General features: G+C 41.5%; 1 protein-coding gene across 7 annotated transcripts in view; it reads left to right on the forward strand.

The window, feature by feature from the left end:
- The window catches only part of LOC139213451 (RNA-binding protein Musashi homolog 2), a 226,279-nt gene that overhangs the window by 154,154 nt on the left and 45,069 nt on the right, over positions 1-27,056 (forward strand). For all 7 annotated transcript variants that reach the window (XM_070844146.1, XM_070844145.1, XM_070844147.1 and 4 more), the window contains exons 8-9: positions 10,598-10,680; positions 22,820-22,934. In XM_070844146.1, the coding sequence (XP_070700247.1) occupies positions 10,598-10,680; positions 22,820-22,934 (198 nt within the window). The remainder of the gene's footprint in view (positions 1-10,597; positions 10,681-22,819; positions 22,935-27,056) is intronic.

Below are 27,056 nucleotides of genomic sequence, written 5' to 3' on the forward strand. Positions count from 1 at the left end.
TGTTGTTTGCAGAGGATTATTTTGATTAAATGCTTTTAGTCCCTGAGTGAATTCCCCTGTAGAGGCTCTGGTAAGAGGTGTTGGCATCCACAACATCCTGCCAGGTTTTCTATTCAGACAGAAAACTGTTCCATGTTCGAACTTCTGAGTGATCTGCTTTTCTATCTCACTGCTTTCACTTGCTGCTTATTATTCCCCTTTTTCTGATTCCTCACTTTCGTCAGGAATGAGAAATGCTAATTAAGTTTAATGAAATTGATATCTATATCAATAGGTCAGAAAACACAAAAGGTGCATATCTGTTTCATTCATTCCAAATCCCATGTTGCTTCACACCTCAAAAGAAATTCATCACACTGCCTCAAAGCCTTTTGGAAAGGCTCCTGCCCCCACCTCCTCCCACCTCCTCCCAGCATTGGTTGTTACTGTATGTGATAGAAATTGAGACATCTATTAAGCTCGGCCTATTGCTTGGCACAAAAGAGTCTGACATTCTTGAATGAAGAATCCTCTTGTGGTTCGAACCTTTGGATCTCATTACACCCATGCTCCATTTGTGCTAAAAAAAAAATACTATCAGTGCGAGCAATTATGTTCAGGTAGGTTTTGCACAATTTCGTAACTCGTATTCTAACCACTTGTTTTGCCGACTTGCTGTCTTACACTGTTGACCTAACCTTGCTTGTATTTGTCTCTGGCCACTTCAACTGTGGCTACATGTGTGAATTCAGCACACAGGATGTGCTGCCGTCTTAGTCCACACAAATGTGGAATATATGAACAATATGTCTTCAGGCAAGAACAGTGGTATCATGAGGAGATTTATGGATAACAGCGGCTAAGCAGAGCAGCTCTGTCACTCTCTCAGTGATTGTGTCTGCTCTCCTCACATGGCCATTGTCTCTGTTTCTCTGTATGTGAGGGGGAATTTGTGTTTGCGTTATGGATATTAGCCACCAGAATTGGATTACTCCAGAAGAGAGAACATTAATTTTCCCATCACCTTATCATGGATAGAGGTCCCTTCATCGATTAGGTTAGGTCCACAGTAACTTTTTTTTTTTCACAATGCTGTCCAACTGAATTTCATTGAGGCCACACTGAGAAATTAAGCACAAATTAGAGCAGGATATGTTTAGTTTGCCCAGAAAACAAAACCATTTCGGACCACATACTACCAGCATGAACTGTAGGATAGATGTCATCGTGGGTTCACGCGGATTGTAATTATTTTCAGCCTAATCGGGTCCCGTTCTACTCATTAATTGGGCGTGCATCATGGTGCATTGGTGTTCTGTCTGTATTTGGTCTGTCTGGGTCAACAATATTTTAGATCAGGTCTAATTATCCTCGGCTCTATTTCAGACAGGGTCTAACTGTCCTTGGGTCTCTTTTAGACTTTGGGGAGGGTTAAAAACTTTGTCAATTAATCATTAACACAATGCATGAAAATGAAAATTACAGGTACTCCAAAGCCAGCTGATAGCAGTCTCACAGGTTTTAATGATAGTGTTGCAATGCAGTCTGAAGTTCTGTGGAAACAGCAGCCTCTGTGCTGTTTAGTGAGGGTTACTGGATGATGATATTGGTTTAATGCTGAAGGGTGGATCCACTTGGTGGAGCTGACCCAATCGTCATCCACACACCGAGCAACGAGAGGAGGTCTGCTGTGAGAAATTATAAATGGGGAGAGAAAGAAAGTTGCAGAGAGGGAGAGGACGAGAGAGAGCAGTTTTTCCTTTCCCAAATGGTCTGAGCTCATTGGGAAGCAGCCCAAGTGTTCTCATGACCTAATTGCCACAGACTGCAAAAAATAGTTACTGTATGTGTCCTGGTTAGGTGTCAGTGTTAAGCTCTGCATTATCAACATGTGTTGCTGGAGCCCAACGACCCCGTCAGGCTCTTAATCTCAGGCACCATTACTTGACATTTGTGGGCCACATGGAATGCATGAACATGTTTTCACAAACGTAAAAACCACACCGAGCTCTAGTTTCACGGCACTATCACCAGTTCTAGGTCATTATGAGGATGCATTGGAGTGCATTCTGTTCGTAAATGTGCACTGAGCTATCTGCACAAGGGCTGGGTGAAGTGGAATATGAAACTGAATATATTGTGATTAATCATTAACCTCTCAGCCTGCGATGCTAGTGGTCTAATAAATTTTAAACAACTCTATCAGTCATAGAGGCGCGTGATGAAAATGGCTCACCAAATGGCCAGGAATGTCTAAAGTGGCTCCTCCAGATCTGGATATAATTTTGCAGTCCAAAAGGTGCATATTGGTGGGCAACTTAAAAAATACTTCCATTTTCAGGTGCATTACTTATCTTTTTAATTAAATAGCTGGACAGCTCCTGAGCTTCCTGAGATTTCTTAGAATGTGTTGGTGTTGCCACTGCATAATATGGAATATATAAAAGATGTATTTTTGTTTTACTTAGGTCAAAGATTAGTTTACTAGTTCTCCTAGTGTAACATAGGCACAAGGAGAAAAATAATAATAATAATACAAAATATACTCCACACTGGAGATCATATCCTGATGATGAATCTGAAGTCTATAATTCGGCCTATAGATTTTGGTTTCTCACCTTTTTTGACTCCATAGAGACGCTGCCACGTTTAAGGAGGCTTCTCAGTCCTCGGGCCAAAGTCGTGAGCTGCAGATGCTTTGCAAATAGACAGAGGGCCTTTTGTCAGGTTTGACCTGCAGGATGATTTTCTTCCATCTGATGACGCTGATAAGCACTTGTGAACAAGCCCACCTTTGGGTAAAAGCGGTAAACATCCCCATCACATTTCCTCTGCTGTAACCACTTAACTTCGCTGGGGCTTGCCTTGTGGAATCATATACGCCATGCTTCTTTTTATTCCACCGGAGTCTCTGTTGCCTGTTCCTCTGTAATTCTACTACTGTGCAGTTTCAGCATAATCTTCTTATTTATGAAGAGATTTTCCCTTGTATTCTTAGATTTCTTTGACTTCTTCATCAAGTGCTCTGTTTTTTTTTTTAGCTTTTTATGGCCTACTGCTGTCTGGATGCTAGTGAGTAAAGGGGTAGTTAGTCACCTTCTCCATAGATAATTGCTTCCATTCCATTGTTGCTAGAGCAGCCTTGTGATCATATAGGAGGAGAGACAATATACTCACGGGTATATTGTTTGGCTCTAATGAGGGTCTTTCATGAGTTACAGAGTGTTTGAAAGTATACTGAAGAGGTGGAGAGAGCTGCATTCATTTCACAAGTACACTGTTTTGCCATTATTACCACTGACCACACTACAAGTGGACATGTGTTGACAACCCAATGGTGTGGCACCCAACATGTGCTGAAGTCCCTGCGTATCGCATATGTAATGCAAACGCTAAAAATGTGTGTGTTCATGTTTGTGTGTGTTTGTATGGAGACGGGGTGTCTCTTTATGTAGGACAGTAGAAATTGATGGCCAACTCTGAAAGCTGACCTACATAGAGGCACAGACAAACTAGTTCCCTCAGCATGCATGCTGAGCCCAGTTGCTCTTCAGAAAATGCAGAGGAAGCAGGCATATTGTATGTCGCTGTAATCATTTAGTGAAAGCATACAGTAGAGCCATCTACATAGCGTTGTAAGCCTCTCATGCTGGTCTTACAGTGGTTAGATGCAAATATGTCCGCTACATGTTTACAACAGTATGTTTCATTGTGCCCTGGTATTTTATAAGTTTGTTCATCTGAGGAAAGGACACTTTTTGTGTCTGTTTTTCAGTGTTAGTCAATTAACAGAAATCGAGATGAATTCAGAAAAAGTATTCAGTTGACCAAAATTTCAGAAAAGATGCCCAAACAAGTGGTTTTGAACTGATAAGTACAAACTCACTGGGGCATCATAAAATGAAGAGGGCCAAGCGTGAAGAAAACAACAATCACACTAAAATCTAATTACATCAATTTACAAGCATGCAGTTGCGGTCTAATTGTTCTCAGGCCTGATGCTTTATTTCGTTCTGTTATTAAAAGCTCCTTTGTGACATTTCTCAGTAACCGGCAATGAGATGTCCTTTAAAACGCTGTCTCAACTAATACGTTCCAGCATTTAAAAGCCTCAGAACTCCTTCTACACGAACTAAAGCACCATATGTGGTAATTGTGGTCCAATTTTAAGCCAGCGCTTCTACCACCTGATGCTTGCTCATACAGCCACCTACACAAGTCATCACCTTTATGTTTTGGTCAAATTGAGGGTTGACGGACTGCACACTGTGCAGACCAATTCCAAAGAGAGATTAGCATTGGTGAAGTCTCAAGGGGGCTATTCTATTTGCACACCCACTCAAAGTGTTTTATTGCATTTGACATATTTTCCTCTTTAGTTTTTCTTTTTCCCATTATCATTTTTACTTAAAGGGCCCCAGATCCCAAATGAAATATATTCTGCTCAACATACTAAACCTATGCATTTTTAGAAAGTGCCTATTTTAGCACAATGTCCCCTATTGATTAAGGCTGACAGGGCGTCTGTAGGCGTGTCACTGTGTCAGCCAGGCATTAACATTATTCCACATGGCTTTAACCCACTCTTTGTATCGCTACTTACCTGGAGAATTAGACCATACATGCAAATGCTTTATGTACTTTCAAGTCTTGTCTTAAAATGCTTCTTTTCAGTGAGCCACGAAGTTTGTTTATTTGCATTTGGTTTGCGAATGACTTTTGCTGTTTGTCTGTTTTTGGAAACAAACCATGATGTTTTTTCAGTTTTTCACTGGTTCTAATTTATCCAGTTATAATGTCTTTGTCACCTCTGAGTATCCTGCTGTGCTACAATTAGCACAACCAGGAACACTGCTTTATGTGTGTTGCTACATATTGTGGTGGTCTGCCATACACAGCACACACACACACACACACACACACTCCCATACAGTATGGACAGAAAAGCATGTTTTATAACAAAGCTCTGGATACAAATTTGGAACCAGTTCCAATTCTCAACCTTGAAATCCACCCTATCCTTGAACACACAACATGTTACAAGGAGGAAGAAGTGCGCCAAGACAAAAACAGAATGTATTTATGTTGTGATCTTTCCGCTAAACCAACAACATCCCATGTCTTATCTTCTGAATGTTACAGTGCTCATGGCTCACTGTACCGCACACTTCAGGGATTAATTTTACATCGTCCGTCTTTACTTTTCCTCACGGACTTGCATGCGTCAAAGCAGTCGCATTTATTTGTTGAGGATTTTTATCAGCTGGTGTCTTGACTTGTGATTAGGGAATCTGGGCATGCCTATGGGACTATCTATCTCTCTGTATCTGTCTTTTTATCTCTCTGTGTTTGTCACTATATTAATCAATAATGAACAAAACCTTTTGTTTTTGTTTTACTTATCAAAGGGAAAGTGTTATTTACTGAAAGTGTAGGTGATAGATTAATCCTTGAATATGTACTGGTGGTCTCTGCAGGGATAAGATATACATATGACCAATATGACTTGTGTATTTATGCAGTGGAACACAGAGACTGAGCTCATGGAGTAAATGATCTGAGCTTGACAGTGTGTGCATTTCTGTAGAACTGTTAAAAACATTGTAAGGACATTAGATCCGCCGAACTGACATAAGCACCCTTATTATAAATGCATTAAGGACCACAGCACCCACTTCTCTCAGGACTACAGACCTCAGCTGACAGCTCTGTTATTTCTGTCCCAAGAGTTAAAGCTTGAGACTGCTTCCTTCCTTGCTGTTTTTTTATGTCATACAATGTGTCTTTCTGTCCAGCTTTCTGTTTTTAAAACTCAGTTTTGCTTGTAACAATCAGCCTTGTCAATACTGATTCTTCAGTGTAGTGTTTACAGGAGGTTTGCGTTAAAGATATATTTCTAATGCGGCAGAGAATTTGCGAGCACAGTTGCAGGAAAGCTCGTGTGAAAATTTCGCCATTTCCAGTTATTTTCTCATATTTGTTCTTCCTCTGTTGTCTATTCTCAGCTATACGTGCCCTGTGCTGTTAGAGAGTTCACGGCGTTAACTGTATTAAACAGGGGATTAATGCCCGGGGCTCTGGATCTCTGGTAATAGCAGACGGAAATACTGATCAAAGGCCTCTAACTGTGCCGTGGGTGTTCGGACTGCCTCTGCCCGCTTCGCTGCATTACAAGAAGATGGGGCTCAGAGGCTGGGGCACACAGACAGACAGGCAGTGCAGGAGCCTTCTGTAGACTTACTCCTGATTGGACAGGTGAAGGTTTGATCATGCATAATTAGGATAAATGAGAATAGTTTAGTAGGGGCGGTATAGGAGGAGCAGTTATAGCTGCAGGTGGGCTGCACCTTTGACCTACCAGCTGAGCGTACGTGCACAGTATGTGTGTGTGTGTGTGTGTGTGTGCGCATGTGTGTGTGTGCACATGCATGTGTAGTCTGTGTTTGTGCATGTGTGTGCGTGCAACGCTCATCGGGGGGGGGGGGTGCTCCATTCTCTTCATGCTGTGTCCCAGAGGACGCAGCTGACACTTCATCCAGGTTGCCCCAACACACACTACACTGTGTGTTGACAGGGCTGGTAGACAGAACAGCTCAGCAGCAGGCTCCTCTCAGATGATGCAGTTTTAATCAGGAGCAATATGCCGCCCCTGTTGTGAACATTTATTTATTGTCCAAAACTAGAATTACAGTTATTATTGCATATGCTGGGATATATGAAGCATTTTGTGCTGAAAAATCATAGTCTGTGATTATTTAATTCCCTTCCTTTTTTTTTTTTTTTTTTTGCTACGGCTGTTGAATATGAATGTGTCCCCACCATTGGGGAGCTTGGCAAGGAAAAACTCTACAGACACCATTTAATTAAGACACTTCCTTTGTAAAAATCTACCCTTTTTAAAAATTCTGTTCACGCTCAACATTGACCTAGAAAGGTGTGGGTAATGAGCGCCAGGTCTGTGCTTAGTATATCACTGATAATACATATGTGCTGTACTTTCACTCTCATGTAATTGCAGTATATTTAGCTGCAATCATTAGGGAGTTGGGAGATGCCTGCTAGCCATAGCAATTGTAGATTTATATCACAGTGAACTCTGCCTCTTGTTCATGCTCTCACAAACTTGCCACATTGGAACAAAAAAAGCTAAAAGTATGACTGATATTGATAATACTCCTGCAACCACTTCCACTAGCTAATGCCATGAACATATGGAAGTCATGTCGGGCATTAAATGGAAAACGTATAGGAAGCATTAAAACACACTTAACATTGGTAGTTAACACATTGGAGAATCCCGTTAAGTTTAAAACCACTCTTAATTTAAAGCTCCAGCACCACTTTTCAAGTCAAAGTCAACTTTACAGCATCAATTTGCAAGTTCCTTTATTATCTACTTCTGGCAAAATCAGCTCTTTCCCAGGTTGTGAGGGGCGGCGGAGGGCAAAAAGGGGGGGAGATGAAAGCATCGCAGCAACAGAAGCAGAGAAACCTGGAATGAGTGTGAAATAAAGACCGAGTATGATGAAGCTGGTAAAAGGCCGTGAAAGTAGGCTCCCTGCCGATTCTGTGGAGCGATGAGATGAGGCCAAGCCCAGTTCTCGCTAATAAGTGTGAGCAAGTGCAGCCAAGAGGCCTCAGCCAGTAGCCACACAACACCTATTATCAACCTTCCCACCAGACATCCATGTGTTTCCATTTGCAGGGTATTGTTTAAACTGTGGGAAGGTTCTGCAGTGTGAGTGTGTTGACACCCCTCTCCTTGTGTCTGTCAGTGCTGACAGTCTTTAATAGTCTCGTGGAGGTCAGCCTCCTGCCATGTGTGGATAGTTGGAAGAGAGAGGCTGGGATATATGAGGACAATCTCGCTCTGCCGACACCCCGCAGAAAGAGGATGGGAGAGAGGAATGCTTCTGTTAGTGCTATTTTGTGGCCTGTAATTGTCTGTAAGGTCTGTAAAATAGGATAGTAGAGCAAAAGACTGCACTGCAATGGCGGGGCCAGAGGTTCAGACAGTCCACAGGGGACTGACCAAGAAGGTGTGTGCTGAGCCGAAGAGAGAAAAATAAGGATGTTTGTTGTGTGGTTTTCTCTGTGTATGTGTACAGGACACATTCCAATAGTAGTTTACACTACAGCAAAATGTCTATTCTGTTCATTTAAACAGATCCAGTCATGGGTGGAAGGGCCCTGCTGGTGGTATCTGTGGTGGTGTGGCGTGGCCCTGACCCCACTGGATATAATGGCGCAGTGGAAAATGTCCTGTCAGTTGATGGAGGAGCTGCCTGTAGCAGCAGGAAGGAGTGTGGCGACAGGGGCCATGTGTGTTAACCTCCTTCCTTGTCACTTTTTCTGTCTTTCTCCCCACCCCCCACTCCTTTCATCTCCACCTTTTTCTCTTTCCCTTCCCACCCCTCAAGCCCCCCTCCCCCCCAGACTCTACTCCCTCTACCTACACTCCTCCGTGACAAATTACTCCTGGCGGTTGATTTGTTGGTTGTCAAAAGTGCTCCTTGCGCTGGCATGAAGGTGGGAGGTGGGGGGGGGAGCTGGCGAAGAGGGTGCAGCGCGCCCCCTCCTCGTTCCACCTGCCGTCATCACCCGTCCCTCGCCTCTGTCCACCTCACACACGTGTGTCGCCACAAGTCAGCGTTGAAATGTCTCAGTGGAAATTGATATTCTGTCTCACCAGAGCTCATCAGATTAGATGTTGTCCATGTTTAGTCAGTTCACACATTAGGTTTCCAACCCTTCTTTTGACGAGCCTGTTTTGATGTGTTCGAGCTTGTGACAGTAGCAGAAGAGGGGCTTTAGGAGGATCTTTTGATATTTATGGCTGAGGAGCCGGAGGAGGAGCAGAAAAGAAAAATGAGAGTGAGACATAAAGACTTTATGGCAGAACTATAAATGCCAGTGTTTGTGACAGAGTGGCCAGTAAGCAACAGCTCCTAACAAAGAAATCTGTATTTCTCTGCATGATCTGATGAAATTAATTGAATAAACTGCAAACTGTATGAATTATAGTACATCATATAGTAGTGTCACTTTTGCATAGGTGTGAGTGTGAAGCTGCTAAATATTTACCAAGCAACATGCATACAGTAGGGGGGGGGGATTTGAATGAAATATATGTCATGCTGTATGTGATTATCTGTGATTTCATATTGTTATATCAGCAAAAGGGAACTGGCATATTGAGTGAATTAACCTACCTCTGTATAAACCAGAGCCGCAACGATTAATCAATAAAACAATAAATTGAACTATTTTGAAAAATGAAGTAATTTTTTTAAGCAAAAAAAAAATTGATTTCATCTTTTCCAGTTTGTCATAATTCTGCTTTTTTTCTGTATCGTATCAGTGTGCGACGCTTGAAGACATCACCTTGGAATCTAGGAAACTGTTATGGTCATTCCTCACTGCTATCTGACATTTTATAGACCAAACAATTGATTGAATTTACTTGAGAAAATGACAGTGGACAATAAAATCTCTGTCATTTGTAGACCATACTAAGCAGTATGTTATGGTATGTGAATATGTGCTCCACGAAGTTTTCCCTCACACCTCTGACCTTGATATTTGTCCTGTGAAATGGCTCATAACTGTGGCCTGATGCCTTTACTTGTGTGAATAGGACAGTATTCACCGTTGTTCACCTCAGTCAACAAGTAATGTTTGAGCTGGTGTGTCCCCTCAGTGCATCGGCCCCTTTTGACAATCAGCAGGTGACTGTTTTAACTGTATTCTCCGATGTTCCATGATAGTAAATCGACGGCTCTGTCTGTCTGTGGAGTGTCTATTAGTCAGATGGCGTGTTGTCTGTAGTGACAGCTGTTTAAGCTCAATCCGAGGTGATTTTATTTCATCGTCGGGTGTTTGCTGTTTTGAAAAGAAACTCATCTCCTTTCAGACCCACTTGCTGCTTTATCCACTAACTGTTTCTCTTTTGTGCAGTTTCCTCTTTTGCAAAAGTAATAGAATATCAGTTTTCCTTTCAACCCCAGCTATACAGAAGCTAGATTGCTTTGTGCATCACCATCAAAACACAGAGGAGAGCATTGCAATCCACTTGTGTTCAAAAGTCTGAAACCATCTTGTCTCTGTGTCTTTGTGTTAAAAGAAGGGTTAAGCTTTTATCCTATAAATATGGCATGAAAATCCCACTGTCAACGGCGCATTCATTCTAAGGCCTGCATTAACATAAAAACGAGGGCTTGTTATACAGTGAGATTTCAATAAAAAGAACACAAAATGCATTTAATGAAATTCAGATGCTGGGCCCTAGCTCCCTGAATCTCATTAAATGAGCTTTGTGCTGTTTTTCCATCTTCTCTTTGTAGGAGAGGTCCTCCAGTGCCCTTAATAATGTGGCAGATTTCATCATATTCCTGATTTAAAGAGGACAATGTCTGTCTTGTTCACTTGTTCTTTTCCGTGCCCAAGCCAATCTCCATAGATGTACTCGCATAGTTTCTGGATCTGGCCCCTGATAATATTCCATCTTGTGGTGCATTTTCATTTAGTTACTGGAGTTTTGTTAAGGCTCTCCACTAACTCATTCTCTCCCTCTCCCTCCCACCCCCCCCCTCCCTTCTCTGTTTCTCTCTCTGCATAGGATTTGGTTTCATAACTTTTGAGAGTGAAGACATCGTAGAGAAAGTCTGTGAAATTCATTTTCATGAAATCAATAACAAAATGGTAAGTCCACTCATTTTTTTTTTCAATTCCAGGTGGGTGTTGAAGGATTAATATTTGATTTCTTCTTTCCCCTAGTGTTAATAGCAGAGAGGTGCGTGTGTGTGTGTGTGTGTGTTCATGTTTATATGCACGGGCTAACACACACACACACACACACACACACACACACTCTGTGGGTCTCTGGGTCTCAGGGATGGGAAGGCAGTGGTGTGTACTGCCCACAAACCGTGAAATTGTGTGGCTGAGTTCTGCCTGTCAGGCTGAGGGACGGGAGAGTGGAGCCTGTCCCTCTCTTTCTGAATCCCCACACACACACATACACACACACACACACCCACACACGCACACACACACACACACACTCACACAGGTGGAGATGTCCAGGGATGCAACAGGGAAGCTACTGGCAGAGGCAGAGTTCATTAGTCAGGGATTAACACCTACCTCAGAGTCCCAGTGATGCTTCTTTTATTTACACCAGTAATATGGTCATCTCAGAGAACTGTACAGAGTTCACTAGCAGTTTTCTAACTCATCATGTCACTTATGATAATTGACAGGAACCAACTACAGCGTAGTAAGTGTGACATTAGGTCCTCCTTCACCCAGTTCCTCCCTGCAGGCCTCTTGAGAGATCCTGCATCATTTGAGCGGTTCTGTGGATTGTGATTGACTGCAGGGAATACTTGTCTTCAGTGGGGCTCCTTCTCTCAGTGTGTGTCCTCACTCTCTCCCAGCCTTTTCCCCGAAACTGACTGACTGACTGGCTGTCTGACTGACAGGACCAGTGTAGTAGAACCGTGTTCACCAGGGACCAGCCCAGGTCACATATGACCCCAGTATACATCCCTCCGTGTCTCTGCGCTGCATCACAGTCGATGCTCGGGACTGCAACCAGAAAAACCAGAGTGTGACAGAAATAACTGTATGCGTATGGATGATATTCTGTCACAATCAAGTGTCTGAGATCCTTTGACATGTAGGCACAGCACTCTGAGAACACACAAATATCACGCAGCAACATGAAGCATGAATGCACACGCCAGAGCATCTATTTATGCACACAAAGCATAACAATTGCTGCCAAAGCTGTCAATTCCTGATTTCAAAAACTATTTCCAGCCTGTTTCTGCACAATTTGTTATGTTACGAAAATAGTTAATAAGACATTTGTTTACCAACAATCTGATATCAAATCTCTGGAGTGTGTTTCTATGTTGTTGGTTGTTATTTTCTGTGTCCTTCTCCAACTTTTACAATGTAGAAAAATGAGCTTCATTTACGTCCAACTCACAGCCTGTTTGTAAGAAGTTCTAATTAGATAACAATTGGATTGTAAACAGTAGCCCCAATTAGGAATGCAAATTTGCTTAATAAATAGTTGGCCACGTTAATGTTCAACAATTTAGTAATCATTGCTAATTTATGAAATGCAGTTTTGTTTTGTCTAAAACAATTTACATTGGCTGTTTTTTCAGTGCAGCATTAATTAAATAAGGTGTTTGAAAAAAGTGAATTATAAAGTGAACACAACATAGTCTCTCAAAAGTGTCCAGTCAGTAATCAACAAATAAAATGGATGTAAATTAGATGTAAATTAGCACTTAAATTACAGTATACTGGACATGTCTAACACTTCGAACAAAGCTGAACTCGTTCTGCTTGTATTACGGAATTGCTGAAGGCAGTGGCCAACAACAAACACCTGTTATCAAGTAATATTAGAGATATAAATCCTGACAACATACTTCTGTCTAACTGGTTTTATTTGAATAATGAGCACATGGCATCTAAATGTTGATCGGCAGTGAGTCATGCATGCAATGCATCCACTATAGCTTTAAACATCTGCTCATGTGGGGCCTTTGTATCTCACAGATAATATGAATAATTTATTTTTATTTTTTTTTAAATAAGCACTTTGTTGGTAATTTCTGCCATAAGACATTATTCAAGATAAATAACACCACTTGCTTTCCATTCCTTCTCTTTGTGTGTGTATAGGTTGCATTGTACCTCCCATTCATGCATTTCTGCTGTAATAATTATTATTAGAGAGAGATTTTATAGAAAGAGTGAAGAAATTCGAGGTTATTTTTGTTTTTTCATCTTGCATCTTGCCAACAACATCAAAGCTGTCTCTGATGCATCATCTAACAGTCGGTGTTTACATCTGACTTGCAGATGTGTCACAGCCATGACAGTTGCTATTATTGTTATCAATATTTAGTTAAACCTTTGCTGCAGAAGTGTGAAATAAAAAGTGACCCCTTTTGGAGGGAAGCTTCAAGTCTCTTGCACTTGTGACCACACGCCACTGTGATGTGATGCACTGTTGCGCATTGAGTTGAACTTCACAGGGTGTGGCCAGAAAATGCATCTGCCGCAAAAATGACAGCAAAAACAGTATTCCTATACTCTGTGCAGATAAATAGAAAATAACACTTGTGGAAGCCATGTGACCATCTGGGAGTCCCAGAAACCTTAACGGTAAAGACGAGGATTATTGGTGGGCGTCAGTGTGAAAGGACAGAGCAAAGGCCGGTTTTCTGAGGCTTTTGTCACCTCTGTAAGGGTCCCTCTTGGCAACACCTGCTGTACATTAAATTCCCTAGGATGCAGGAAATAAGTGTGTCCCTTAGATCTTCTACAAACTGCTGACATCTTGGAATGTCAGCAAAGAGAAAAGAATGTGGAGTGTGTTAAGAGCATTTTTCAAAGGCACTTCAGGCTTTACCTTAGTTGCACAGGAGGAAAGTACTGGTTATCCGGTGTCTGACGCACCAGCACACAAAATAAAAAATGCCTCCTGTCTTCATCCTTATGAAGTACTATACAGAAATAGACCTCATCCATCCTCCCGCGAGTGTTATCTAAGATGGTTCTTGAATAATTGATGCAGACAGAAATTCCACCCCACTTGGGAGGGCTGTGGATGTACAGGGCACCCCACCTTCTCCTTGCCCGATCTCTCAAGGGCTCTGGCACTGTAGTGGGTCAATGCCCACTCAGATGTGAGTGACCAGACCTTTTAGTGACTTGGTCAATCACCCTGTGTTCATGTGCCACCGAGGCCTCACTCTCAGGAGCACTTCCTATCTGTCACTGTGAGTTCTGCCTCATGTATAATTAAAAATGGGTTGCTGCTTAGCAAGAAGCTCTCAACCTGGTCCACCAGTCGCACTGACTTCTACATGGCTCTCACCTCTGGAGACGGCCCTTCTTTAGCAAATGGAGGTTGTGATAGTATGGATTATAATGTGGATCCACATGGTCCTGCAGTCCTTTAGCTATAATAGGACCTACCCTTGTATTAAGAACAGTAAATATACAAAAAAATCAATAAGCTGAAGATGGGTTGACAGTTTATCACACCCTCTTGCTTCCACATATATGAATGTCTGTATCATACTGTAGTGAGACAGCCCTTCAATACAGCTAAAAACAGGTTGTGAATTTCATTTTCTAAGACTGGAGTCCCTCTATCACTCCCCACCCTGCCGTTATGCATGCGCAGCTAATTTATAATAATACCTATCAAGTATTGGCTCTGATGAGCGAGCAGTGTGCCATTAAAATGGACTCACATTGGTTTTAGTCAAGTGCTTCAAGGTAATGTTCTTTAATGTGTCATTTTTAATATTCAGCAGTAGCGAATGAGCACAACAGGAGGGAGGAATTTTCTGTTAGTCGTCAATTTCTCACTGTGTCTTCCTGACATGACCAACCAATTACTGTGCTGAGGAGAATAAGCTCTAACTCCCAGTCGCTGAGGAAAAGACAAATACAGGTAGATATTTATACATCAGCCTTTAATATATAGATACAGATGTATCTGCACATTGTTTTGATGTAAGCAGAATTTTGAAAGAAAAATAGCATCGTGTAACCCATACATTATTATAGATACAGTATTTTTTTTCTCACAACAGCACCATATAGTGCTTTTTTTAGTGTTGCAGGATGAAAGCATCATTTTCTTTAATTTTATTCCCAACTTTACTCCCCAGTACAGTGTAACTTATATCTAAAAAGGGACACGGAACAGAATTTATAATTACGTCTTTTTTGATTTACCTTGTAACAGTTTATTGATGTTTGTCTGCAATACTATAATTAAGTAATAACAATAACAAGATGAGGAAGAGACACTTTTAAAAAAGGATTCAACTCATATATAGATTTCTACACCAGTTTTACTCAAGTTACAGAAATGACTGACAAGATAATACCAACATTATTAAGCAGGCTACTGTAGAAAGTTCATCTGTCTTTTGTCTTTTTAAGTGTGTGTTCAAGTTTTTCCTTTTTCTTTGGTGATGTTATTTCTCGTGGATACAACTTTTAAACTCAATTATAAAGTGAGACACAGAGAGAAGAGAAAAACTGGAAGTTGCAGTAAGAAGCTAGAGTTGAAACTATTGGACTGTGGCTCGCTTAGACTCTTAGAGATCTACTCTGAAGGCGGTAAAATGTCGCAGTTGGCCGATAAGTGCCTAGCGCAGTGTTTTCTGAGTTCCACTCAGGCACTGATGAGCTTATGCAAGGAGTCCCAAGTACTATATGAAAGATACTGAAGCTTCAGTAACCAGTATATTCAGGTAAAAAACTGTTGAAATCTGTTTGCCAGAGCAAAAACAAAAATGGTGAGGTCGAACATTGTCCAATTAGCATCAGCTTTGGGGAAGAGGAAAACATAGACTGTATGTGACTACGAAAAGAGAATACTGACGAATGATGAATAAAATGGACACATGATATGATTCATGCCTAACACTGTTGGATTTTAGTGAAAATATTGCAAGACAGGGATGCTAGTTAACAACCAAACAATGCTTTTTTAAAAAGTCAGATCATCATCATATCATCATAGGCCGTGTACCTCCTCCTGTGAAAAGTCTATGTGAAATAGTCTTTTAGATAGAAATTGACAGGACTAGGAGGAGTATTTTTGTTCAGACTTTAACACAATTGGTGTTAAGCTCCTGTTTTTGCTGTTTTTATGACATTGCCACCCACAGTGCGTTACTAGCTCCATGGCAGTCATACTGTTGGTGAAAACAAAGGCAATAAAAATCCAAGGGCAGGCTATTATACAATTTAAACAGACAGCACACTTATATTATGCTGGTACGTTATGAGAAGTATACCATAAACCTGCTGCTGAGTACCACCGAAATTAAGTATAAGTGCAGTAGAAATATGAGAAACATCTTGAGATACTTTAGAATATTTCAAATGCTATTGCAATAATTATATGAATAAAATCATTTAGGATATGTTAAAGGCACTTTAAGGACACATGACGCTAGGCTGAAATGTATAAGTCTCTTGAATCTCTGACTACGCCCAACTCTGACTACTCTGAATCTCTGACTAAGCATGTGACCACACGTGTGACCTGTTGGGCGTATCTTGGTACCATTGTGCCACGTAACATCAGCGATGCACAGGATGTGGAAACGCATGTTGTTACCTCTGGTTAGTAAGCCAAATTATTAAACTGAGTGAAGTTCATCTTTAATGCACAAGGAAATAAAATTCCTTGATTAGGCCAATCATAATCCTGCAAAAGAGCCAGTTTGGTATTTACCAGAGACGTTTACGTTATTTTTCAGGTGATTCTGGACAGTTCCTAAGATTGCTGTATTAGTTAAACATCATGTGGTTAACCTCAGGATGCTATACAGTTAGCTGTGATGAGGGTTCATGATAAAAGTAGTTTGTAGCCTGTATGCTATGTCTATAAACAGTTGGTTGTCTGTGATCAGCTCACCAGACGTAATTACTTTTAATTAGTCCCACCTTCTGAGTTTGTGAATGCCAGCTGTACCAGTTCTGCCGTTGTGTGTCAAACGTGCAAACCAATCAGTCGCGCTGCTGATGAACATTAAAATTTACAGCCCTCAAACTAGTGTGTGTGTGTGTGGGTGGGGGGTCTTATATTGTAGAAATCACACCTGGACACACTTGGTTCTAGCCATAGACTAAAGTAGATATCACTGTTTAAAAGTAGATTTCAGCAGAGAGAAACGTGTCTCTGGGTTGTTGAAAATGTCTTTGAACATATTGTAAACACTGTTTTAGAGTGGAAATCTTAAACAGTGTTTGAACATCAAGTGCCTAATAAGGAAGTAGGACCACCCTTCGGAGGAGTTTCAGTCCCTCACGGAGTGCTGCTTTACAAGTTCTGGACTGTAAGTAATTGGATGTTTACCTTTCACTGAAGATGGAAAGCTTTGAGGGATGAAGGAGGTGGAAATCCACTTCGCACTTTGCACTCCAGGACGTTCCATAAAAGCTCAATGGTGTTCAGATGCTGATTGAGGAAGTGATGGAAGCCATTTGACATCAACCTGATGATCATGGCATTACTTTTGAATGTGTCTCTTAGTGTGTGGGGGGGACAGTATCATCTTGGAAAATAGAAACATGTCAAGGGAACAGTTTTGGCACCACAGGTAGCACCTGGTCCTTAAAATGACCTTATATGGTTTAGCTTTTACATAACCATGCAGAGATGTCATCAGACATAATGACTCCTGTGAGATTGCCAGCCATTGAAGGCATCATTTTCCTTTTATCCAAACTTCTAGCCATTATGATACCATTGCTCTTTTTTTTTTTTATTGACTGTGGATACAAAAGGTTCAGAACAGAATGCCGTCTGTAAATACCCTCTTTGTAAAATACATAACATATAGTTTTGTGTCTCTTAAAGTGACACCTCAACCAAAGTCTTTTAGCATCAAATACTGACCCCCTGATAGCTTGAATGGAGAACAGATGGGCCTTGTCAGTCTTAGCATGTTTTAGGTCTGAGTGATTTACAAAGCATTTTAGATTGAAAAGTAGGTCCTTGGTAGTCCAGAGGACTCCTAAATCACCAAGAATTGTTCACATGCTGCTACAACTCATGTTCCCTGTCATACCAGTTTTTTGGGATAATACAACAATAAATAACTTTTAAAAGCATATTTTGATGGTGGTCAGTAAATAAAAATGTCTCACCAGCAAACCAAAACAATCCAATAAGTGATTAGATGATGGTTTGCACAACTTTGCACTTCTGTGGATTCTGTTTGCTTTGCTGATGAACTTGGAATATTTCTGTCAGAATTATTAATTAAATCAAAATGTTTGTTTGACAGTAGATTAGGTGTACAACAACAAAATCTATCTATGACACCTTGTGAAACATCTAAAAATGATAACTATGTACCTACCAGCCTCCGTCTCTCCCTCTATTTGTTTGTTATGCGCCTGTGTAATAATGAATACTAATTCGCTGACACAGACCGATCTCCTGTCAACCAATCACTATAGATATACAGAGATGATGAACATGGTGTTGTGCATTGCCACACGGTCAACCCTTCTCTTAGGTTAAGAGTTCTCTCAACTCCTTAGTAAAAGGTTCCCTCATAAGGAAAATCTTAGTCAGGAACTCTTGCCACCATTTAGGAGGACACCTTGTGCTAACATCGCCAGTGAATACCACCCCTGATGAAGAAGACGGCAACAAATTGTCTAAAGGGACTTCTCAAAATTCAACTTTCTGCTGTTCATAAAAAAGAGCAATGACATGACGTTGTCGAGCAATGTGTGCAAACATAGATCCTCAAGTTTTCAGAGTGTATATCCAGTAGATTCTCTTTTAATAGACCCTTTTCACATAAGCCAAAGCATTTAGCTTAATTCAAAAACATAATTTTAACTTGGTTATCAGCTAGTCTGCTCTTTAAATAAACCACTTGTTAAATGCTTGTGAGCAGCCTTTTCTTAAGTGAATAACCCCACACCACCATGCCTGATATTGTGCATTCAGAGCTGTGACATTTCCTAACTATTCAGTCTATGTGTTTTGACTGTTCAGCTGGGAGTGGGAGCCAGAGTAAATGAATCACACTGTTCCCTTTATTCAGTCTGCCAGTCTACTGATGGAATCCATTCAGTAGTGAAGCTAATAGTAGCCGTGCACCTCCCCCTCTACACACACACACACACAACACTCATCCCTGAAGGACAGCCATTGCCAGTCCATCCCGCCCACACCTTCCTGTTGTACCAACAAGGTTAATATGTATAGGAGATGTATTGAAAAGGTCATTACCGGTGTGTTTCTCCGCTCTCTACCAGGGTTTGTACATGAAAACAAAGCCAGTTGTTTGTTTTATTCACCATCAGAGGGCTATGCTACTACACCAATCAAATAGTGCTTATTGCCATATGTTTGTGTGCATGTGTGCGCTTCATAATTTAAATGTCAACCTTGGTTATCGGTAGATAGAGATTTCATAACTGGAACAAGTCAGCAGCAAAAGAAAAGAAAATATTCTGCAATGACACTAGAATATTTCTGTTTTGATGGAGGAGGTGTGATGGAATTTATCATTTGATTATTTTGCTCTTTGTCTTCTCCTGAATTTAAAAACTTAACCAGAGACAGGTAAATTAGCTAAAACAAGATACCCTATTCGGTGTGCACCCAATCTTTGATGTATTATGGTTACATTGTACTGTGAAATGAACAAATACATAAAATGATGAATACCTCAAGAAGGCTTTTGACTAACCTTTTAACTCCTGTTAGAAGACAAAAATATGATATGGTAAATATGGGCATCAGTAACTACTTATTTCATGCTAGACTTTCCAAGCATGAGCATCCACGGCTTGTATATGTCAACACCTGTCTCCTTATAGCGCACAGTGTTTTGGGGTCATTTCCTCTTGTTGGCTTGGATTACCTTTTACTCCTGACAAACTGGGCTGCAGGTTGCTTGGACCTCATCCAAGGCTCACTTTTTGAACCAGCAGTGTGAAGCACACTGGGGTCTGAATGACCGCTCCAATCACTCAAACCCACACAGCAAAGAGTTCCCAGTTGCTCTAATTTAGCCGTCCAAGCAATCGCAAACAGTAATTTGGAATGAGTTTCTTAAAAGCTCCATTTAAACTACATAAGAGTGTAAAGCTGTTTGGCTGCCTGTCTTCCTCCCTCCCTGACTCTTACTGTGTTCTCATGGATTCAGGCAGACAGTAGGCGGACAACGCCCTCTCAACAGCATGGAAAAAACAAAGAAACAGTTCGATGGAATGGCAGGATGGCAAAACGAAACACGCATGACAGATAATATGTCATGTTGATGTCATTCTGCATACAAAAAATGGAGTAAAATATAAAAATAAATAAAAATTAAATAAAATGATTATATGTGTTGCATTATTATTATATAGCATTAGCTGTTATACAGTATATTATGCATTATTGCATGTTTTCTCCTTATGTGAGGGAGCTACATAACATCCAGTTCTGCCGCAATAAACAGCAATAAAGTTAAATATTTTAACTTTGGACAGCAATGCTCTTTACTGTTACCATTGCCAGTATTCTCTATTCACGTAATGTCATTGGCCTGCTCTTGTCCACCAAAATGATATCCGGTTCGCCATCTACCATCTGCCTGAATCCGCGTGGACGTAGCATTTATCTTGGTTACAGAGTGACACAAATCTAAAAGATAAGCTACTGACCGCAGCATCAGTGCAGCAGAGAAAAGGGAAACATCTCGATATATGTTGAGAGCACAGAGGTTGAGGCAACCATAGCTTGTCAACACTGTGTGGAAGGAACTCATGATAACAGTCAGCTGTCTTGCAGACTGTATTTTTGTATTTGAGGCACTCAGACCTCCAGGATGCTATTTCTGCACGGAATGGTGGAACTGTCCTGACAAGGCAGGTTAAAGGGGTGTTCCTTTTCTCGACAAGGCGTAATGATGCTCAAACACATCCATTCACAATGTCTAAATGATGCATCATGACTTATCATAACGCAGTATTGTGCTGCCCTCATAATATCAAGGATATATCTAGGCATGTTACACAAGCTATAATTCAGCACAGTACTTAGAGTGAAAACGAGAGCTTGTAAATTCAGTGTTTGCCCACGGTTCATGTGGCTAAAGGCTCTGTAAAACTGTAAAACTTTCTACATGGCAAAATTTCTGCATTCACAGCCGCTTAACCTTTGCAGTGCCTCATTGTCGGGCTCAGTATTGTCTTGCCGTCCTCTCTGTTCTCCTCTCCTTGACTTAGTTCACTCTTGAAAGCTTCTGCCTCCCTCCCTCCCTCCCTCCCTCCCTCATACACTCCTGTGTGTTTGAAGCAGGTGAACACCCACACACTCACACCACCACAGATCCTGGCTCCTGGCTGGTTTTAAATCCATGACAAGGAGCCCTCTCTCTGAATATCAAAGACCCACATCTGAGAGCATGTAGGCATGACTCACACCCGGATCTGTCTTAGTCCCAGCAGGCTACCCGAGTATCCAACTTGCTGGATGTGGCAGGGGCTACTGGAGGACGCTGATCAGACACCGTCACGTCTACAGAGTGGGCAAAACTCCGCTGTATTTGTCACCCAGCTATGTAAACATGTGAAACTCCCAGCAGTGTACGGAGATTTCTAACCGACCCATTTGTCCCACCCGGTTCCTGCCTCCATGCTGGGGGTCACTCCCTGACGATAAGAGCGCTGGTGTTCTCTTCAGCGCAATGTCAAACCATTCCAGGCGAGCAAGGAGGGCGAAGTAGCTGTGACAGCTACAAAGTGGCTGAGGGAACTGTGTACTTTAGTCGGTCTGCTTCAAATGAAAGGGCTGCTAACAGCAACAAATCACAGCTCTGCAACGCAGCAACTTTCCCTCTGATAGAAACCTTTTTCATTAGTGTTCCGTCTTTACATTTCTAGCTCTCTGCTGGATGTACTGAGCTTGTTGTACTATTCATTTAACGCAGCGTCTTCCTACAGACGTGAAGTTTTGTTTCAGTTTGGCAGCTTGCAATAGCACGTTGTGTGTTCCACTGTGCATGTGTATATGAGTTTATGTGTGAATAGTAATGTGCACCACTGGCCTGTCAGAGTTGCAAGCCTATTTGTATGGATGCCGGGCTGTACCTTGGTTGAGGTGTACACAGCACTGGCGCAGTAGCCTGTCTTGTGCAGCAGGCCAGGATGACATGTGAATCGCAGCAGCCGAGAAAGCCCCGCTTAAGTGGAGGCAGTAGGGAGAAGCAGGCGAGAGCCAGGAGGCAAACAGACAAACAGATGGACAGGCTGATGCCAAGCAGGCAGTGGAGCAAATAGATTGTGCAGCATGGTGAACAGACTCAGCCTACCAAAGAACAACCAACAGACACAAGACCATGCCACCCTTGTCAGCCGATCGTGCTTCTCTATAATTCATCGAGATAGGATAGATATGTGGTAAATAGGACTCTCATCTTCCTCCTTCTCCTCATCTGCCCCTGTCACATCCCTCATTTGATATGTGTTATGTAGGAGGAGGAGATGTCAGTCTTGCAAGATGGGAAATGAACAAACCTGTATGTGTGAGAACTGGAGTGAGAGGAAGAAATGCAGGAGAGAGATGAGTGCTGCAGGTGGAATTGGGCTGTGAGGCACCGGGGACTTCAGCCCAGCAGACATACACAAATACACAAATACACAATGCACAAATAGAACCACAGACCCAAAAAATAACCATATTCAGTTTCAAAGCACACGTGTTTTGACCAGCTTCAGGTTTTAAACACACTGCCCTGGCAAGACTTAAATAAAATAAACAGTGAGCAAATGGTGATTTTGTCAAGAGAGATTTTTTTGCTTTTGTGATTATTTTGTGTTTGGATTAAACAAAGAACTGCCTTTCACAAAGAAACTGGACATATTGTCACACAGTGGGACTGTGGTAATGGCATTGCAGAACAGAGCTTCTCCTACCTTGATGTCTCAGAAAGTCTTGGAGAGAATTAAGCTTGTATTTCCCTGAGGCATTGGGCACATGCTCACTGGAGCAACAACCTTTGCTTTAATGCAGGAGGAGCATGATTGTAAGTTTTCCTTGGAGACTTTCCTCTAAAATGTGAGGTGCTCAGATTGACTCAGTCTTGTTTTTCTCTATGGAAAACATCTAGCGCTGTGCAAGTCAAATAGAAAACCACCTTAAAGAGCTGAGACAGCCCTGTCAGATCTGTCTGCTTGTGTACCTGCACAGTCTAATGGTTTGTCTCTGTGTGTGTGTGTTTGTTTGTGTACATGTGCATATGTGTGTGTTTGTCTGTCTACATAGGTAGAATGTAAGAAGGCCCAGCCCAAGGAGGTGATGTTCCCACCAGGTACACGAGGGCGAGCCAGGGGTCTGCCCTATACCATGGATGCCTTCATGCTGGGGATGGGCATGCTGAGTGAGTCGTACACACATCCACTTACACAATAACACACACACAAAACCCCAAACAACTGATCTATATATATCCTTTATATACGTTTGAAGTGATGTTGAAAGGTCCATCAAGCAACATTTTAGTCATAAAATGACACAGACTTTTTACCAGGTGGCAAAAAAAAAAAAAAAAGAAGAAGAAGAATTGCAAGCCATTACGCTTTTTTTTTTTGAGGGAGGGGGGGACAGAGGAATAGTCAAACATGCATGCCATTTGGTCATCAATTTCTACCCTCTAAAAAATCTACTTATGCAAACTCTCTTCTAGATAGCCCCATTAGGTGGGCGCTGCCCCTAATTAGGCTGCTTCAAGGTGTGCCACCAGTGGCCACTGTGGTCTATTTCTGGTCGAGACTGGTACAGGCAGCCCCTGGGCATATAGGAGCAGACCAGCACATTATCAGACTAAATGAAGAGGAAAATTGGTGTAATGTCATATTAAGGATTCATCACTGTGCCCCCCTTAATGGGTAATGAAGGGGACACACATGTCAGGGAGAGATCTCATCTACAGGGACCTCAGCTGCTGGCCCACCCCTCTTCATTACCATCCAGCCCATGCCTGTGGCCCCTTTTATTTAACACTATTGCACTCTCTACCTCCCTGCCTCCCTACCCGCCTTCTGTGTCATATCTATCTATCTATCTATCTATCTATCTATCTATCTATCTATCTATCTATCTATCTATCTATCTATCTATCTATCTATCTATCTATCTATCTATCTATCTATCTATCTATCGTTCACATTTCCTATGCATATAATATGTATGTGCGACCCAACCAAATGGATTTTACCCTCACATAAAAGATTTATTTTTTCATTCAAAAGCAAAGGAGACATGCAGCTGATTGTAAGAGACTCTTTGCCGTGCAAGTAGCCCCGCCCCCGCCCTCTCGTAGCAGGTGCAGAAAGAGCCACACTCATGCATTTTTATCTACGGCAGGTAACGTAATGTATAAGCAGCTTTGAAATCCGATAGCAAGTTGTATTTAGCTGCTGTTAAATTATTTTTTTTTACATTTCCTTCTAAAATATGAGCTAAAGTTTTTTTTGTTTCAAACAAGGAAAAGGAAGGGGGCAGTAAACTAATTATATACAGTATCTATCGATCTATTTCTCCATCCATCATCTATATACAGTGCGGAAACTGTCATGGTTGACCTCGCCATGAGACTAATTGTACAGTTGTTTGTGCTAAAAGTGTTGATAAGACTGCCCAAGTGCTTCTGTCAGCTCTATCTAAGTCGTTCAGTTGCATCTTATCTGTTGGAAGTATTGAACAAGCACAGTGAACTTTTCAGAACTTATTTCAGGCTAATGTGTCTGTGAAGAGGACGGCGCTCTTCCCCTCCATTGGGAGACGGCAGGCAGAAAGGCAGTGATGTGCTCATGTGAGAATATTAACAGCCAACTTGTTTGGAGACATTCTTATCTAAATGAAATTGGAACAAGGACAGCGAAACATTCCTTTATATAATTTGCATTTGGAAAAAGGGACCCAAGGCTCATTATTTAAGAAAGTGTAAGCTCCTTTTGTGCCAAATCTCATTAAAGCCATCCCTAGCTCCTTTGTTTACTGCCTCTAATCGAGGCATTTATCTTTATTGTGTTGTGCCCGATGTATGTTTGCTGAAATTAATACACATTTGAGCTTGGGCGAGGTATGGGTGTACCAGATGGATAATTGATTTTAAAGTGAATCAGAACTGTTGAGCCATAAAATAGGTACATTAGCATGCATATTAATAAGGCAAATAAGAGCAATAAAAGGCTGCCACTAGGCCAGACACAATGGCAGGCTTCATTTAGTGAAATGGTAGCAAAGACGGTGGGCTCTCTCCTCCTTTCTCCTTCTTCTTTCCTCCCACTCTTTTGCAATATTTGTAGAAATGCACATGCTAAGAATTTCATGAGATGGTAGCTTAACTTAGCATGTATCTTAATCCACTTTCCCGACCCTTTCATATTCCTCCTTGTAGCTCTCTCCTCAGTCACTCAGTGCACACATCTGGTCGCAAATTCTTCATTTAGTCATGTGAACCCTTTTGTAAAGCAGAACAACAGACTAGGAAAATAGTTTTGCCATTTCAGAAAATGTAGAAATAAGCGAGGATGAGGAGCTGCGGTATCTAAGCCAGCAATTTCAGTTTGGCATTTATTCTGTTTGACAGTAAGACAGTATCAAACACATAATATCCAATATTTTGCGGTCCGTGATAGCTTTTCATTGTATCATATCACAGTTCTTTTCAGACCAAACAAACAGTGAGGGGTTTTGTGAAAGCTATCCATCTGTAGCTTCCCGGTGATGACTTCTCATCAGCAACTGATGAGGATTTTTATTTTTTTCCGTCTGGTGTAGCCTCCGTCCTACTTCATCCATACCAGGTTAAGGTTCCCCTCACCGCCTCTCTGAGTTGCATTTCTTTTTTTGTCTGCAAGAGAGGGGAAGGGGTCTGGGAGAGGCATTTTCCCATTGGGTCAGGAATAAATTGAACTTTTTCATGGACAGCAAACACTGATTAGATATTTATGACCAAGGTCAACCTTTCTGATTCCAGCTGGCACAGGCTCTGAGGCATACAGAACAGAGCATCTACACACATGCTCACAGCCATACACACACACACACGCACGCACATAGCCTACATCCATTCATGCACATGCTCATACACACAAATATGCACGCATGGAAAATATGTTTTGACGCCTTCATGCTGTAGACACATGTATACCAGTGCTTGTATGTCGTCTCTGGACAAAATGTATAACTGTGCAGCTTTGTAAAGATCTACACATTCAGATTTTAATGTGACTGTAGCCAATCTATTGGATTAGTACATATGTAATGAGAACTGAGAACACAAAAGCCTGGAAGAGGTTTCCGAGGTCAGTTTCTGAGGTGTAGCTTACACACAGTAAGGAAAGAGTTATCAAGGTTGACTCCAGTGATTCATTCCTGGCCTAAAGGACTTCCTCTTATGAGGTAATTTAGTCCAGACTTATGGTTGAAGGTGATAATAGCTTGAGGAAAACAGATAAAGACTGAGACATATACCATAATTAGAGGGTTAATTATGTTTATATTACCTTTGATGGTGCTCAAATTCTTACTGACTCGCACACAGGCTCACTCGCTCTCCCCACCCACTCTTCTCAAATTTCTTGTTTTGTCTGTATCCCACTTCCCCTCACACTCTGTTCCTCAATATGTTGCCCACAGCTGCTTCTGTCTGAAAACTGTCCTGCTAATTAACTGGTGGGTCTGTGGTTGTAATAAGAATCATGACAGCAGATGAACAATACATCTGCTGCTCTTAAATTTCTCCAATGACACTGGGTCCTCGTTGGGCCTCGCTGCAACCATCCATCCACCCAGAGACAGTACAGCTTCGGAACAAGTCAGCGTCACACATTGACTTTGGTTTACAGAGGACAACTTTTAGACAAATCAATGCAATTTGTCACATTAAGTTTATAATTAAGTGTATGATAAGTTTTCTTAGCTTCCCTAATTGATCGATAAATCTTTTCTGATAAATACACACAGGTGCACAAAACAAGAAGCACAACACATATTATTTACTGAAGATAAAGTCAGCTAGACTGACCTGGGCAGAGTTGGATACACATACTTAAATATGCATATGATAGGACATTAGATGTGAATCAGATTACCGTTAGCATTCGAAATGCTAACGGTTCTTTTTTTTTTTTTTCAACACCCCAAACACCCCTGGGCTCTTTCTACCCAGTAATACAAACACTGGTGTTAGGTAAAAGCAAAGAGCTTCTATTTGAACAATCTGATTGGTTAATCACATTTAGCACATGCTTACGATTCCCATAAAACACTGGTAATTCTTGAGTTAACTACTATAGACAAAAAGTTTAAATTCAGTTCGAATCAGTGGTTAAACCTTGTTTCGACCTGTTAAACAATACAGCAGCACATAAATAAACGCCATGCTGGAGGTGCAAACGAGGACCAACCATCACTTCCTTGCCCGCAGCATCTTTTTAACAAACTGCATCCAGCTGTATAACACATGAACTTCTCTGCTATGCTCAAGATGCAC

The sequence above is a fragment of the Pempheris klunzingeri genome, chromosome 14 (assembly GCF_042242105.1).
Source record: "Pempheris klunzingeri isolate RE-2024b chromosome 14, fPemKlu1.hap1, whole genome shotgun sequence".
In the NCBI taxonomy this organism is placed as follows: Eukaryota; Metazoa; Chordata; class Actinopteri; order Acropomatiformes; family Pempheridae; genus Pempheris; species Pempheris klunzingeri.